General features: G+C 37.5%; 2 protein-coding genes across 2 annotated transcripts; both read left to right on the top strand.

The window, feature by feature from the left end:
• The first annotated feature begins 3,532 nt into the window (after positions 1-3,532).
• LOC106517178 (solute carrier family 22 member 7) lies at positions 3,533-7,835 on the top strand. Its single transcript, XM_014007897.1, has 10 exons — positions 3,533-3,979; positions 4,114-4,217; positions 4,549-4,703; positions 4,804-4,972; positions 5,868-5,991; positions 6,076-6,185; positions 6,716-6,930; positions 7,033-7,141; positions 7,228-7,434; positions 7,609-7,835. Exons 1-10 carry the CDS (start codon positions 3,599-3,601, stop codon positions 7,640-7,642), a joined length of 1,608 nt encoding a protein of 535 aa, XP_013863351.1. The 5' UTR covers positions 3,533-3,598; the 3' UTR covers positions 7,643-7,835.
• Positions 7,836-10,721: 2,886 nt separating this feature from the next.
• Positions 10,722-15,096, top strand: LOC106517177 (solute carrier family 22 member 7). The gene is made up of 10 exons (XM_014007896.1): positions 10,722-11,159; positions 11,259-11,362; positions 11,937-12,091; positions 12,610-12,778; positions 12,911-13,034; positions 13,116-13,225; positions 13,412-13,626; positions 14,364-14,472; positions 14,558-14,764; positions 14,845-15,096. The coding sequence occupies exons 1-10, from the start codon at positions 10,779-10,781 to the stop codon at positions 14,885-14,887; spliced, it is 1,617 nt and encodes a 538-aa protein (XP_013863350.1). The 5' UTR covers positions 10,722-10,778; the 3' UTR covers positions 14,888-15,096.
• The last annotated feature ends 1,507 nt before the right edge of the window (positions 15,097-16,603 follow it).

Raw genomic sequence — 16,603 nt, 5'->3', positions numbered from 1 at the left:
TATATATATATACATATAAGATCACTAAAGACAAAGGCAACATTACAATTGCAACAGGACTGCGAGAGGATAAAGTGGTTACCCTTTTTCCTTTTTTTTCCTTTTGTTGTTGTTGTTTTTTTGGGTGGGGGTAATTGAGACAGTCAGGGAGTTGAAGGCTGTAATAAGATTCAAGCATTTTAAAAATCTACAGCACAAAACCTGTGGAACATGTACAGCTGTGAGATTAACTCAGAAATWAGCCCCACTGAAACCCTGCCAAGTCTAAACGACCTCTGACCCCTGCAGGCTTCTCTTCACACTTGGTTCCACTTTGTGTTAACTTTTGGCCAACATCAGGTCGGACTCTGGTGCTGCAGGAGTTTCTCTCTCCAAGTATGGCAACAACTTCGATATGTTGACCCATCACCATGGAACCAAGGAATCAGCATCTTCGAAAACTTGCGTGACGTTTTGTCTGAGGGGTGACCTGTGTGGGAGCACCAAGTGTTCCATGTCCTCGACTACAAAGAGGGTCTAACTGTGGCCCCACATCTTTCTGATGGGCTCTGTAGTTTTACTTCTCAATTTGTGAGCCTTAAATAACTGAACTTTTATTCATATTCAACCTAACCTCACAAACACATCTTCTTATGTTTTCATATTTATATTTTAATTTCTATTGTACTGCAGCAGCATTAATTTCATGGAAATTAAATAACGTTAATTAAGAGTCAACAGAGTTACAGTAAAAATAATTGCTAAGATAACAAACATAGCAAATCTTTTAGTGATTATGGTTTTCATGGCAAAAATGGTAAATGGCCCGAACTTGTATCAAATTCAAAGCGACTCCAGAGTGTCTCACTCTACAGTCACACACACATTCACTATTCAGTGAGCAGTTTATAACACCTAAAGCTCATGAGCTTCACTAAAATAAAATTCTGTRAGAGTTCTGAATGGGACTAAGTACACTTACGTTTATCGTCGGTGTTGCAAAAAACAAGTTTGTCCACAACGTTGCCTCTATAGTTTCTGCCCAGCTTCACATTCTGTGCGATGAAGGTTGATGATGATGATGATGATGATGATGATGATGATGTTTCAGTTCCTGTTGAGAATGACAGGTGTTCATACATGCTACAGTATTTCAACAGAGAGAGGAGGAGGTGTCCCTGCCCTCATACCACCCCCCCAACTACCACCACCCCACCCAGACACAGATCAGATGCCCTCATTCATCTGCAGCCGGTCGACACAATCAACTCTGAAGATACATGTAATTATTTGAAAAGCACTTTTACAGTTTTTATGTTTTTTATTTTAATTTTTCTTTTGTTTCCTGATAATAACCTATTAGTTAATGAAAAGTAAACTGAATTAGGTTTACAAAATCACTGTCAATATTACTGTTATTGTTTATCCCCAGACTTATAAAATTTCATTAACTGTTTTTCTCATTTCAGCCTAAACAGATTCTAAAATAGGACAAATCAATATCTTGGTGTAGACTCACAGCCGTCCAGGACATGGTAAAACCAAAACAAGAAAAAAAAAGTCTTCTATTATTATCAAACTATTATCAAATTTATTCATTTCATTAAAAAATAAATGAATAAAATATAAAAAAAACACATTTACATACAACAAAACAATAAGTTTTCTTGTTGAACCTACAAAATAGAAGTCAAGATGATTTATTTCTTCTTATTATTTTACTTCTTTTGGATTCGGGCAAACTCCAATTTCTTGTCAGATCTGTTTCACTGCAAACAGATGATGTAACTGTAGCTCTTTTCTGACAAGATTTCCATAAATGGAACTGAATCTGAGGTTAAAAYAGAGGATTAAAAACTTGTAGAAAGGACTGGTCTGTGCCAGCTTCAGTTATTTATTCAGATCATTTTTGCCTGATTGAAAAAAAAACTTCACTGAACATTTACGTGGCATCTATTTAGATTTTGTATGAAATGAGTCTACTTTTTAAAATCTCTTTAAGGACTGACCAATTAAAAAGTCACATTTTTTGATTTTCCGGATGTTTAAAATCGTTATCTGTGATTAACCGTTCTTAGCTCTGTTGGATATGCTAAAGAAAAAAAAATACATAAAACAGCATTGATGAATGTTTTGTTTGTTGATTGAATTTTTTCTGATTAAAGGTGCTGTGCCCATATCCAGCACAGTGACTGCTGGATATGGGCAGCAGTGACCCCTGTGACCCTGACATAGATAATGGATGGATGATGGGTGGAAAAGTATCATGTGTGTCTTTCTTTCTTTCAAAAATACCTGAACCACCCCTTCAAGCTCCACTTTTTTAATCGTTTGTCAGGGGGTCAAGCAGACATACAGGTGGGACCTAAATGTAGACAAAAGTCCAGAAGCATGCAGGAGTAAATGAAATACAGCAACTGTTTAATAAACGAGTCAATCTGAAGGTGCTACGAAGACAAAATGAACAAAAAGAATATCACACAAACTAAAACTCAGACTCAAAGAAAGCACAAAGKCTAAAAAGAGACAAGAAAGAAACAATAAAACACAATGAATTGACAAGTAAAAAACAAAACAAAACTGAAAAATGTGTACTAATTACAAATGTAGGGCAGGTGTGACAAAAAGACAGGAAGTTTTTCTATATGAAATTGCTTCACATGACAAAGCAACAGCTGATGACTACTGTTTAATCAAAATTTACTGATCACGRACCAAAAAAGATCTTTCTTATACTATGTCTCATGTTTGGTCATGCTTACATGTTTATGTAATTTAATTCTAAATCATAATTTCTTACCAATAYTTTAAAGAGATAGTGAGGTAAATGTGTGTGCGCTTTACTTGAGCTTTACTGAGAAGGTTTTAAGTGACTTTGGGCCAAGTTAACCTGCAGTGTGTCCAGTGTACTCCTCTAGTTTTCTTCAATCATCAGTCAGGGTCCAAGGATCAGCCGACACTATGATGAATCTGGATGAAGCTGGTTCAAGTCGGTCCAGTCAAACGACTACAGATCCCTGCACAAAGAGTTCACGTCTCCAAAAKGAACAGTTTAAATCCAATACAAAAAATTTATTTAAATAAATGCAAAGAAGCATGCATAATTTAAATCTACCACAGAGCTTCTGTTTTGATCAAAAGCTCACATCCTTCATGTTGGTAGGGACTTTTAACAAACATGGTCTGAGTTTTTAGAATTTGTAAAACATTTTTAGCTGTTATATAAAAGTAAGTAATGATTTGTATGTGTGTCTCTGAGTTGCAGCTGACTTCGCCAAGAAGTTCCAGTAAAATAAATGTTTAATCTCAAGAAGACCTTTGGGGTACATACAGTACTTATTCGTACTCCTGAGGGTTTTCTATTGTTGGAGGGATGCATGTTGCCTGCTGCCTTTCAGACCAGAATAACTGATAACCTAAATGTTGTTACACAAAATTTTGTTCAAGATCCAATATATAAGGAATAACTTTGAAATACTGGCTGCAGTAAACATTGAAAGACAAAGTGGTGAATAATTGTAATGATTAACACTGTGCCTGTGAATGTGTCTTTTTGACTTGTCTGTTCTGACTTCGCTTCACTTTCATTGCCTCCTGTTGCCTTCTGTCACGCAGCAAAATGAAGTTCGACAACATTCTTTCTGAAATTAATGGGTTTGGGAGATTCCAAATCAGACTCTTCTTGATTCAGATGTTTTCTCGGGTGACCCTRCCGTGTCATTTCCTGCTGAACAACTTCATGGCAGCTGTTCCCTCTCATCACTGCGACCTCGGCGCCCTGCAGGACGGAGGTGTTTTTGGAAATTTAACTTTCCATCAGAAACTGTCAGCTGGCATTCCGACAGAGCGAGATGGGACTCGGAGTTCTTGTCAGATGTTTACGGAGCCTCAGTACCAGTACTTGACGGGCTCGAACAGCAGTGAGGAGGCCTCTTCTGTGTCCTGTCAGACCGGATGGGTTTATGACAACAGCACCTTTAAATCCACTTTGGTGACAGAAGTAACGAATTTTAATTGTCGTACCTTCCTCCACAGTGTTTACATTTTATTAACAAATGCATTTAGCTTGCAGATAAGATATTTTAAGGAGGAAACATGAATTTTAAGCACTTCATTATTATTATGTTCTTCCAGTGGGATCTTGTGTGCAGCAGCAAAGGGTTGAACAAGGCAACAGCTACTATTTTCTTTATTGGTGTAATGATGGGAGCCCCACTCTTTGGTTTTCTTAGTGACAGGTATTTTGAATAAAATATACATATATGATGACCCTTTTACAGTAAACTGAAAACAAGTTTCGCTTTTCATAACAAAATTTAATGTTTGATGTTTTTTGAAGCCGCAAGTTAAAAAATGTCTACAAAAGTTAAAAAATTCAGGTTGATGTTGTCTTATTGATATTAATATTATAATTTATGCATTCAACATAGCAAAACAGATTTGCTAAATTATATATTTTTAATAAAAGATATTTGTCATACTTAAAGCCTAACATTTCTTGAAGAAATGCACACGCCTCACCTCATCATGTTTAAGAGTTTTAAGCTGATTTTTCTTTTCTTTGGCCAGGTTTGGGCGACGGCCTTTGCTGCTGGTGTCTTATTTGTCCTCTTCGATATTTGCAGCTCTAAGCGCCTTCTCTTCATCATATATAATGTTTGTCATCATGAGGTTTTTCACTGGAATGTCCCTGGCAGGAATAAGTATTATTTCTATTGCTTTAAGTAAGGAGATTATTTTGTTTTTCCAGTGTTTTTCACCTTTGTGTTCATATGTTACATGTTTGTTCCATTTGATATCTTCTTTGTGGTGATGTTTCTGCAGATGTGGAATGGTGCAGCATTGAACGCAGGACTTTTTCTGGTGTAATTATAAGTCTGGACTGGACTCTTGGAAACTGGCTTCTGGTTGGAATTGCGTTCTGTGTAAGGGAGTGGAGGATGCTGATTATAGCAGCTACTTCACCCCTGTTTGTGTCCATTATTGCTTGGCGGTAATTAAGTTCACAGCTTTTCTTATTTTGTAACAAAAAAATWGTTAAGAGAAATTGAATTTTCTGTGAATGTGCAATGTGCTTAATAACTTTACTGAAACTAGTTAAAGAGGCTGAAAGTGAAGCATTGTAGCTAAATAAAGCTGAATACTAGTCAAAATTGGAAGGCAGCAATACTAGAAGTAAAAAACAATTGATGACAACAAACTAAAAGTATCATAAGTAAACATTTCAAAGACCCATCAAGAAGCTAAAAGTATCTAAAGGCTAGATAAATGTTAAAAATAGCTAACTAAAAGCTAGACATAACAAAAATGTCACAGAAAGTTATAAAGGCTAAAGGTGAGCTAAAAGCTAACAAAAGCAAACAGTAGCTTAAGGTGAAAATTTGAACAGTAGCTACAATTTTTAAGTAAGAATATAGCTAAAAGTAACATTAGAATACAAACACAGGGCAAGCATGCAGTAGGCCTAGTAGATTTCCGAGAACAATGCATTTGAAGGAACTGAAGAATTCTCAATGTATTTTATTTCAAAAGGTAGCGCCACCACGTTGCGAAAGACCTGAACATCCATTCTCCCCAATGTTTGTTATGTGTGTGTGATAAGAATGGGTGTTCTTAACTGCAAGTTCCTAGTCTGTGTTTATCACTGACAATGACAATAAAACTGATTCTGATTCTGATTTATTCAGGAAAATCTTAAATAAATGTTGTTAAAAAAATAAAGTCATAGGTCCACCGAGTAGCACAAAGCATGCAGAAATATTTAGATAGGATTAAAACATATGGGAAAGTACAATTAAAAACAGGAAAACAATGGCGTGAATGAAGAATCAACATTCACACAATCCGTGTTGCTGTAAAGCTGCCGTCACAGAGACCGTGTCCTTCAGGTGGCTTCCAGAGTCTGCCAGGTGGCTCGTGGCTAAAGGGAAGGCGGACGCTGCTCATCAGTACATTGTGAAATGTGCAGAAACAAACAACAGATCCAAGAGTATCGAGAGCATCACACCAGAGGTACAACTTTTCCTGAAACACCACCAAGGGCAAGACTGAAAATAACTGCTTAAGAGAAATCTAACTTTCTCCTGCTTTTCACAGAWATTAGTGGAATCTGCAGAGGCTGAATCCCCAGATAAGAAGCACACTGTTATGGATCTTTTTAGGACTCCAAATATGAGAAAACTTGCAATATGCTCAGGAATTGTATGGTGCGTAAATGTTGATAGAGCCATGACACTGTGCAGCTCTTGGTTAGAATTGCTTTTAGTTTAGTCTGTTTAATTATTAAAAATAGGATGCCAGAGGTTTATTTTTACTCAAAGTCAAAAAAAACCTAAAATTATCTATTTATCCATAATTCAGTAACATGGTCATATAGATCTTATTCATACAATTTAACTATCCTTAAATATTTATTTTTACATTTTGCTGATTAAGCAGTTCCAACCCAAACGCTTAACTCACACTTTAAATCGCAGTTAAAAATGCATCCACTGTCACCTAAACCCCCAACAGTTTATAACACACACAGTGCAGCACCTCTGTCTTTTTTGTTGTGCACTTTTTCTTTTTAAACAGTTTGCTGACAAGAACATTGAACCTTGTGGCTCAGAAAACACAATAAATCTMTGATTTGCTAAAGGAAAATTATTAAAAACATGAAATTATGATTAACTTTGAGATCAAGTCAGTTCTGATTTGAATTGCTTAACAGACAGATTTTTCTTTTTTTGTCAAGGTACGGCGTTGCATTTACATATTATGGGATAAGTCTAAACATAGCAGGCTTTGGGCTGAATCCATACCTCACRCAGCTCGTCTTTGCTTCAATCGAGATGCCGATGAAGATCTGTGTTTATTTCTGCTTGGAGAAACTGGGCAGAAGGCAATGTGAAATGGGAGCCCTGCTGTCCACTGGTCTCTGTCTCTTCATTAACATTTTTATCCCAACAGGTACTTCTTTATTTGGTTCACTTAATAATAATTAGGAATTGTATTTCCAAATTTTATTTTCTTTCTTCTTTTTTGTTAACTTTGGAAACATTTCCCTTACAGACAAGGCAGTCATTCGCACGATTGTAGCAGTTCTTGGTAAATCTATGTCCGAGGCCTCATTTACAATTATGTTCCTCTACACAACTGAACTTTATCCTACAGTAGTGCGGTTAGTCAGTGACAAATATTTGTACCAACTGAATGATAATTTATTAGATTGGGATGATTTAAGTTTAATTTTGTTCCTTCTCCCAGGCAGAACGGTTTAGGCTACACCTCATTTTTGGCACGGTTGGGGGTTTCCATTTCACCTCTCGTCATGTTATTGGACGAAGTGTGGCATCTTCTCCCAGCAGTCACTTACTGCGCAGTGGCAATTTGCTCTGGGTTGGTTACTTCACTACTGCCTGAGACATTAAACACCCAAATGCCTGAGTTAATTGAAGACATTGAGAGATCCAGGTAAAAATTCATGACATGCAAGCCAATAATAACTCTCTGTGCTCAGGAATAACCTGCTGCAAAAGGCTCAACCCCAGCATTTTACATACAGTAGAAGAATAACTTTTTACAAATTGCTTTTTGAAGAAAGAAATGCATAAACTAATGAGATGCTTTTTAAAACCTGGATTGCAGGAGACAATCTACAAGAGAGAAAGAGACTAAATGAAAACAACATAGACCATCTGTTTACTGAAATAAACCAAGTCAAAGTGAGAAGTGGGAAACACATTGGCCAGATCATCAGTCCATCATAGGAAAAACATCATTTTGACAGTCTAAACATGCTGTTAATTTTAAATAAAGAACTGTAATGTTTTAACAGATTGTTGAAAAAGCATTGTTGAAAAATTGTTGAAAAAGCAAATAAATACTGAAAAAAACAAGATTGAAGGTTTGCCTATTGTCACATTTTTCACTGGAATAAAAACAGCTTCATATTGTTTGTTTTGATGGTGTGGGGGAGTATGRGAGATTTAATTACCGGTAATAGTTGTTCAATATTAAGGAAACTTGCAAATATTATAATGTTAAAAACATTAATGTCAACAACTGTGTTGGCATGGTACTTGATAAAAAGTAATTTTATGTGTGTATATTGATAAAACATTAACTATAAAACACAAAGAAAAGTCTTTCATCTCATAATGGACACAARGAAATTGATACACAAAAACAGCTCTCAGAAGATGGATATAATTTAGTACACATGTAGGTCAGRGACCAGTGATGGTTATGTGAATAATTTTCAAAATAATGTTGTGGTCTGTGTCTGTCTTTCTTTAGTTTTTCTAGTGTTTCTGTGTTTTTCCTGTGTAGACCTGCCTCTGTGWTTTCCTCCCCAGGTGTTTCCAATAAGTCCCTYGTTTGCTCACCTTTATRTTCAYGTCCCTGTCGTATCATTGTACTGTCTCCCCAGTCCGTGGTTGTCCTTTGTGTTCCCTCAAGTTCCTGTTTTTTCCTGAGAAYATTCTTGTGAGTTTTGCTGCATCGACAGCCCTCCTTTAGTTTAATGAACCTTATTTTGCATTTTTGGATTCTGCCTGCACCCTGGGTCATGCTGCCGTTAACCTCACAAATAAGCCCCAGATGGTATCATGAGTGAAACAACAGTGTTATCAGGTAGCTGCCAGAGTACTCAGCAGTTTGTCTTACATGCACATTGGACAGCATTGCCAGAATTTAATTAAGGGTGTTGCATTTTGGGTTTACGTGATGCCAGCTGATCATGTCATACCATTGCCTGGCATGGGGGGTGTAAAAATTTTGCAGTGACCCAGGAACCAGTAGGTAGGAAAGGGTAAACATACATGTAATGAAGGTTCTGGTCACTCCAAGATATATCACARCTCAGTCGAGTCCCTCAAACTTTTATAAATCAACGGTGTAGGATCAGCTTAGACTTCAGTTTGATCCCAGGACCAGCTCTTGATGGATCTCTGGGGGCCAGTTGCACTCTTCATGTCCAACACTCCATCTTGCTGCAGGAGGRCAAAATAGTAGTACTGTTTCAATCCACAATGAATCACAACCTGAAGGTGTTCCACATCCTGCTGACATGGAACCAGGAATGTGCCCATACTGTTGTTCTCCATTTGTTTCATGTTCCACCATAAACACTTAAGTTTAGCCACATGACATTTTAACACAGAGTCAACTCATTTCCATCTAAGTAACGCACTGATTTAAGTTGGTCTTGTCTGTTCAAAGGACATTTTTCTAGAAGTTTTGTAGTTTACTTAGGTGTCCTTTTGCAAACCTAAGCAAGACTGTCTTTTTAAACAAACCATCCTTGTTCATTTAGATTAGATTAGATTAGATTAGATTAGATTAGATTAGATTAGATTAGATTAGATTAGATTAGATTAGATTAGATTAGATTAGATTAGATTAGATTAGATTAGATTAGATTAGATAGACCTTTATTGTCAATGTACAAAGCACAATGAAATTACAGTTCAGAACACCCATTCAGAAGAAGACAGAACATAACAAACATAGGAGAACAGGTGCTCTTGGTCATGCAGCCACTGACCCTGCACAGAGCAAGGATCATCTTCATGAAAACATTATGAGGAGGTGCAACCCTTAAAATAAAAAAATTAAAAACCACACAAGGGAAGGTGAGGAAAAAAACCATCATATTATATCAACAATGTGTCACAATGTGTTTATAAAAAAACTCTTCATGGAGCACATTTATTAGCCAGAGGAGTAAGTGAGTTTAGGGGGACGTGTATCTGAAGCCATGAATGTTGTATGCACTTGTGTAAATATCTGAAAAATGAGCCCGAAGAATCGAGTCCCCAAAACCCGCGCAGCCATAGTTCAGAATATGGATGGTAACTGTTCATTCTGTGCGGCCCTCAGCTTGCTCCAGGAACCAGATCACAGAGGGGTGGGGGGGCAGACCCTCAGTCGACGTAACCAACYAGGTATGGAAGCCATGTAGGGGAGAGCCAAATTTATAATCAGTTGTTTTGGGAACAGAAGAGCCAGGCTGACAATAACAATTATCCATCTGCCTTCATGTCCGCTGGTACCTCTCAATGTGGCGAATCCAATCAGACAAATAATGTGGACAAATTCCACCGAGCCAAGCTATCATCTTCTCCAAGATCAATTCCATCTAGCCAGCAAAGTCCAGGAACCACAGCCGGCCCGCGACCCTCAGCAGAACCACTTGCAGACCTACTCCAGCTCACTCAAGGCAAAAGTCTGAGTGCTGATAAAAYGGCAATCCTTCGTAATGGTCAGGCAGCCAGGAAATGAACAGCCACCAACACTGTTTTGTAGAAACACCAGGAGACCACCAAGCCAATCTGTAGAATCCAGTGATCGGAATCCAAATACTGCATATATCCAGAACAGAGAAGAACAGAGATCCCACCTTTGACATGCCCTACCATGGAAGAAAAAACTTTGTTCCAAAAATTTATTAAAAGACCAATTTTTTTCAGCTAACAAATGTCTGTATGTTGCATTTTTTTCTTTCTTTTAAAAAATGACTGTGTAATAAGTCATGTCWTTCAAACCAGGAACCATTTTGTTAGACAACAATCATCAACCCTTCAAGCCCKGTCTGTACCAAAAAGTTATTGTTTGAAAAAACACAGCGACTTGAATGTCTCCACTTGAATGAGCACTCGTTTTAGCATTCTGTTACCACTCATTCAATAATCTCCCACAAATGCTAACCTTTAACTTGATGTTATAACCAGATAGAAAAAGATTTGKGGCTCCGTTGCTTATCAGTGCTGTGATGCTTTCTGTCATTCTCAGCTGCTGCTTCATTTATCAGCAGAATGAGGTTTGACAATGTGTTGGCAGATGTTAGTGGGTTTGGGAAATTCCAAATACGAATGGTGCTATTGTTGGTTATTCCTCGTGTGACTTTGCCGTTTCATTTCCTACTGAATAATTCCATTGCGAGTATTCCCTCTCACCACTGCGACATCAGCTCTCTGGATGATGGAGGAATATTTAGGAATTTGTCTCAGCAGGAGAAGCTTATTGTTAGCATCCCTTTCCTGCAGGATGGGAAACCGAGCTCCTGCCATATGTTTGCAGAACCTCAGTATCACCTGTTGTTTAACTCTACCAACACCACTGACCTACCCACAGTGCCATGCCAGAGCGGCTGGACGTATGACAATGCCACGTTCAAAACCACTCTTGCCAGTGAGGTAAGTTCTCCAATTACTTTATTTTAATTATTAAAGAACAGCTGCTTTTAATTAGCTTTTTGTTGTTGTTGCTGTTGTTGTTTACTGTTTCTCTCATAGTGGGATCTTGTTTGTGAAAAGAAAAGCACCAACAGAGCAACGGCCACCATCTTCTTCATGGGGGTCATGTTTGGAGCAGCAGCTTTTGGTTATCTCAGCGACAGGTGTGGAAGTCCATCAGATCAAACTTTGCTTTCCCTCTACTTTGATTTATTTAAAATTGTAAAAATCATACACCACTTATAAAAGGAACTAAGATTTTTCAAGTCATCATATTTTCTCAGTGGGCGGCAACTGCTCACTTTGATCTGCAAGTCTAATAATAGTTGTTCCATGGGACAACTATGATTATTTTTGGTAAAATTTGCATTTAAAAATTTTGGCAAAACAAGCATGAGGCCCAGAGACTCAAAAGAGGAAACAAAACTCAAAAAAAGTTCACAAATGTTTGGAGATGTTTTTGAAAAGCCCTGGAGCTGTGAACAATTTGTTTCTAACCACTGCAGCTCAGTGAGATACTAGCTGTATGTATATGTACTGTATATGTATATGTATATGTATATGTATATGTATATGTATATGTATATGTATATGTATATGTATATGTATATGTATATGTATATGTATATGTATATGTATATGTATATGCACTTGAGCAATTTTGTTATCACTAAGCAATACTCATTTATAGTATTATAATATCGACAGCAATAATTAATTGTCCTATTTTTGTTACAGGTTTGGCCGTAAAAAGACACTTCTGGTGTCCTACATAACAACTGCACTCTTTGGTTTTGCAAGTGCTTTGTCTTATAATTTTCCCATGTTTGCTGCCATGAGATTTCTTACTGGATTTGGGATTTCTGGAATAAGTATAGTCTCAATAGTTCTCTGTAAGTTATATTAGCTCTAGTTCTTGACTTTTAATGCTGACTTTGAAATGACATCATGCAATACTACAATTGCATAGCTTCAATCTCTTTACAGGGCAAATGTTTCTGCTATTCTTGTGATCTCTGCTAGTGGACCTGTTGGATTTTCCTTGTATTTTATATTGTAAAAATTTTTGCTTATGGTCATATCATCATGTTTCATGTGCCATGCAAGTCAAGAGGTCATATCAGCTCTTGCTCTTAATGACATAAGGTATAGCCTACACTTTTAAAGCTTATAAGCTTGTCCTATAGGTGTATTGACAAAAATTAAAGTCCCAATTGTATACCCACATAGAATTTGCCAAAGAAAATGTGACTTTTTAAGAGGTGCATTGTTGGCCTGTTTTTCTATTTTATGTGACTCATTTGGGCTTTACCTTCAAAGAACAGTGCTTAACTGCCTTTTTTCTCCAAACTTTTTGTCAAGTTTTGTCATTTAACCTTRTTAAAAAGGTCTGAAATACTGCTCTTTGCAGGTATTGAATGGGTGGACATCAAGCATCGAACCTTGGTGGGTGTTTTGTTAAGTTTGGATTGGAGTGTTTCAACTATAATATTACCTGCTGTGGCCTACCTTGTGAATGAATGGCGGTACTTGACTGCCACTGTGACCGCCCCACTGTTTGTAGCCATGCTCACCTGGTGGTAAGGACAAGAGTTTTACTGAGGTTTTTCTTTTTGTTACTGTTAAAGACTTTGTTTAATTGAAGCTGCTAAGTACATTTCAAATATAATGTGCCATTGACCAAAAAAAAAAAAAAACAACTTCTATTCTAGGTGGCTCCCTGAGTCTGCCAGGTGGTTGATAAGTAATGGAAGAGTGAACAGTGCTCATTTTTACCTGAGTAAATGTGCAAAATTCAATGGCAGAGAGGAATTCATGGCTGACCTGAAGCCTGAGGTGAAAATTTTACAAATTCATCAAGTCATTGCAGCTGTAAAACTCATGTTCTCTGATCTGTATTTTCCTTTTAATTTCCAGGTTTTGTCCAAAGTAATATTTGTAGAGAATGAAAACAGAAAATACTCCTTTGTGGACCTCATACGGACCCCTAAAATGAGACAATTGGCTCTTCTTACTGGCACATTGTGGTGCGTGTCATTTTTAGTCAGGAAAATGTCAGCAACAATACTACAACGCAAAACAGATGTGTTGTTACACACAGCTACCTTACATGCTTAAAACACTGGCTTAGTGAGGATATGAAATAACAAACTAGAATTAGTTAAGAACTTCAATGTCTTAAAACCAATGATTTGCTTTGCTCTTGCACACAGGTTTGGAGTGGCTTGTACTTATTATGGGATCAGCTTGAACGTAGATGGATTTGGAGTGAACATTTATCTCACACAGTTCATCTACGGCATATCAGAAGTTCCGGCAAAAGCTTTTGTCATCTTCTTTCTGGACAAAATAGGCCGAAGGCTGACTCAGGCTGGAACATTATTCCTGACTGGACTGTGTATATTTTGCAGCATGCTTATTCCTCGAGGTAAAAAAAAACTGTAGTTCATCTTTGTTTTAATTTCAACAAGGATGCTTAAAGGAACATTAAAGATATAGTTCAGATTTGGTGAAGAAAAGGGAAAAAAGTAAAGTCAGAGAAGAATACAAGATAGTGACATTTGAGGATGGAATTATGTTGTGAGGAGTTCAAGGAGGAGAGCTTCCAGGTGATTCTGATATACTACAGCAACCACGGTTAAAGAGACAAGTAGGAAGGTAYGTGTCATCTCGACAAAGAAAAAAGGGTGAGGAGATCAGGTGGTGGAATAATGAAGTGCAGGATTTTGTCCAGAGGAAGACAGAAGAATGGGACCGTGAGAGGACTGGTGAGTGTAGAATGGAATAAAGACATGCAACATAGGGCAAAGAGGAAAGTAGCAAAGGCATAAAAGAAGGTGTATAATATTTGTACAAGAGGCTGGACACCAAGTAAGGACTTGTATCGACTGGTGAGAGAGAGAAGGATCAGGCTGGAAAAGATGTGCAGAAGGTTAGGATCGCTAAAGATAAAAATAGTACTGTTCTAACAAGTGAGGAGAATGTGATAGAAAGATGGAAGGTTAGTACTTTTAGGAAATTTGAAATACAGTGAGGATGAAGTTTGGAAAGCCTTGAAGCAGATGAAGAAGAGGAAGGCAGTTGGATGTGATGAGTGTGGAACGAGTGGATGTATGGAAACGTCTTGGTGAGACAGCAGTGAGATTTTTGACTTTCTCTTTTCAGATCAGGGGACTGCACGGACCACTTTAGGCGCATTGGGCAAGATGTTTGCGGAGGCAGCTTTTACAACTACGTTCCTGTACACAACAGAGATTTACCCAACAGTCATGAGGTCTGGGTAAACTATGTGTTACCTATGTTTAACAAACAAGTCATGAAGAAATTAAAATAAGAAATTATTGTGTTTTGTGACGCAGGCAAAATGGATTAGGCTACAGTTCCTTCATGGCCCGTATAGGTGTGTCTGTATCACCGCTGATGATAATTCTTGAAGACACCTGGAGCTACCTGCCTGGCATTCTTTTCACTCTGGTAACTCTGACTGCAACACTGGCAGCTTCTTTTCTTCCCGAGACTCTAAATGCCCATCTGCCTGAAACCATCGAGGATGTGGAACAGACAAGGTGTGTTATCGTAACCTCTTTTCAGTTATTATAAATGAGAGTTTGACATCAAATAATGCATTTGTGCTTCTGTTTTACAGGAGACGATCAATCCCCACATCTGATGAGAAGTCCACTCTGTAATGAATGTTTGGAGTGATGTCTAGCACAACATCAGCAGCAGCAACTGCTTCAAGAGTAGACAGAAAAGGCATGACACGGCAAAAGTCCAAAATAAGCATCCACTGACAGGAAATCAAACTGTATATGTCTGAATTCACAAAATAATAATCTGTTTCTGTGTAGCAAAAAATATTATTCTGATCTCAATAAATGCTCAGCACTCACCAACAGCTGTGTGTTTGAGGTCTTGATTTCATACGTCTTCACATGTAAGTGCATTTCTGATGACTGACAGACAGGATGAGCAATAAACAAAACTTTGTAACCTAAATCCCTTTTTCAGGTTGATATAATCGAACACAACATTCAAATCTATGGATCTCTTATTCCTTCTTATTAATAATTTATCAAATGAATCACGCATACACTGACCACGTCCAAACTTTGTGATACATTATTTCATATTTATACTTTTTCCACCAATATGTTATCTGTTAAAAGTTGGGTATTAACTTTAAACACCATACTCTAACAATTGCCAAAACAATTTGGATAGATCTTTAATTTTTAAGCTTATTTTTCTTAGAAGCGTTGGTGTAAACCCAAACTTGTTYAGCATGAGTCATGGCTGAACACATGTAGCATTTAACAATAAGCATTCACCCAACCAACATCTCTTCTATTATAACTAAATGACAAAATAATTCTTAACTTACTTCATCAGAGGAAGTGAACCCTCATTCAAAAAGCTTAAGTATTGATTGATCTCACACAGTTTCTTGGGGTCTTGATAAAATTTGGTGACACACTTATGTCCAAAAGCTGCACAGTAGAGTAGCTGGTTAACAGTGGTGCCTCACAGTGAGAAGGTCACTGGTTCAAAACTCCACAGGAGAATTTATGCATGGAGGTTAGCAGTGGTGGGCAGCACTAATCTAAAAATTAGTTCCACTAGMCCTAAAGCACTAACTCAAATATTCAGGTCCCCTAATTCAAAAGCACGAACRCACTGAAAATTTAGCAAAAKCTGATTCTAAAGCACAAAAATAACCCAGTCACCCCACGATCATTCTTCAACAGAAAACATGAGTGACATATTGCCATGTTGCTCTCTTAAGACTTATCATTGACATTCCACAGCCATGTTAGGGGTTCATTATTGTCAATATGTAATGCCACCTGGTGGATAAGTGACACAAATATGAACAAAATGTGCAACAGTTTTCACCCTCAGCTGTTAAMATTAACGKAACCTCAGTTAGTGCTTCTAAATTTTGCCTATAAATTTAGCAAGTGCCAATCCAGTAATAAATTTTAAAATTAGCAAAAGCCCTAAAGCACTAATCAGGAAATTAGTTCCCCTATTAGTGCTTTAGTGGAACTGCGCCCACCACTGGAGGTTAGCAAGAAATCTCTTGTTATACTTTCACCAGCATATTTTCTCTGAGATTCTACACTTGGGCAATTCCGCCATATTGTTTTAACAACACAGACTATAGCCAGTCTAATGTAGGTCAGTCGTGTGACCTAGTATCTACTTGGTGTTCAACAGATTCAGTCAATCCATATGTGGCGGGGGGTTTCAGAAAAACTGAGACGTTTGTTCTCTAAACATGACGTCCCAGTGGCTTTCAAACCCCAAAACACGTTACGACAAAGATTAGTTCACCCCAAAGATCCAGTTCCCTGGCAAAAACAGAGTAATATAGTATATGTTGTTAAGTGTCAGGAGGACTG

Source organism: Austrofundulus limnaeus, unplaced genomic scaffold (assembly GCF_001266775.1).
Source record: "Austrofundulus limnaeus strain Quisiro unplaced genomic scaffold, Austrofundulus_limnaeus-1.0 Scaffold45, whole genome shotgun sequence".
Lineage (NCBI taxonomy): Eukaryota > Metazoa > Chordata > Actinopteri > Cyprinodontiformes > Rivulidae > Austrofundulus > Austrofundulus limnaeus.
This window is presented reverse-complemented; position numbering and strand designations above follow the sequence as displayed.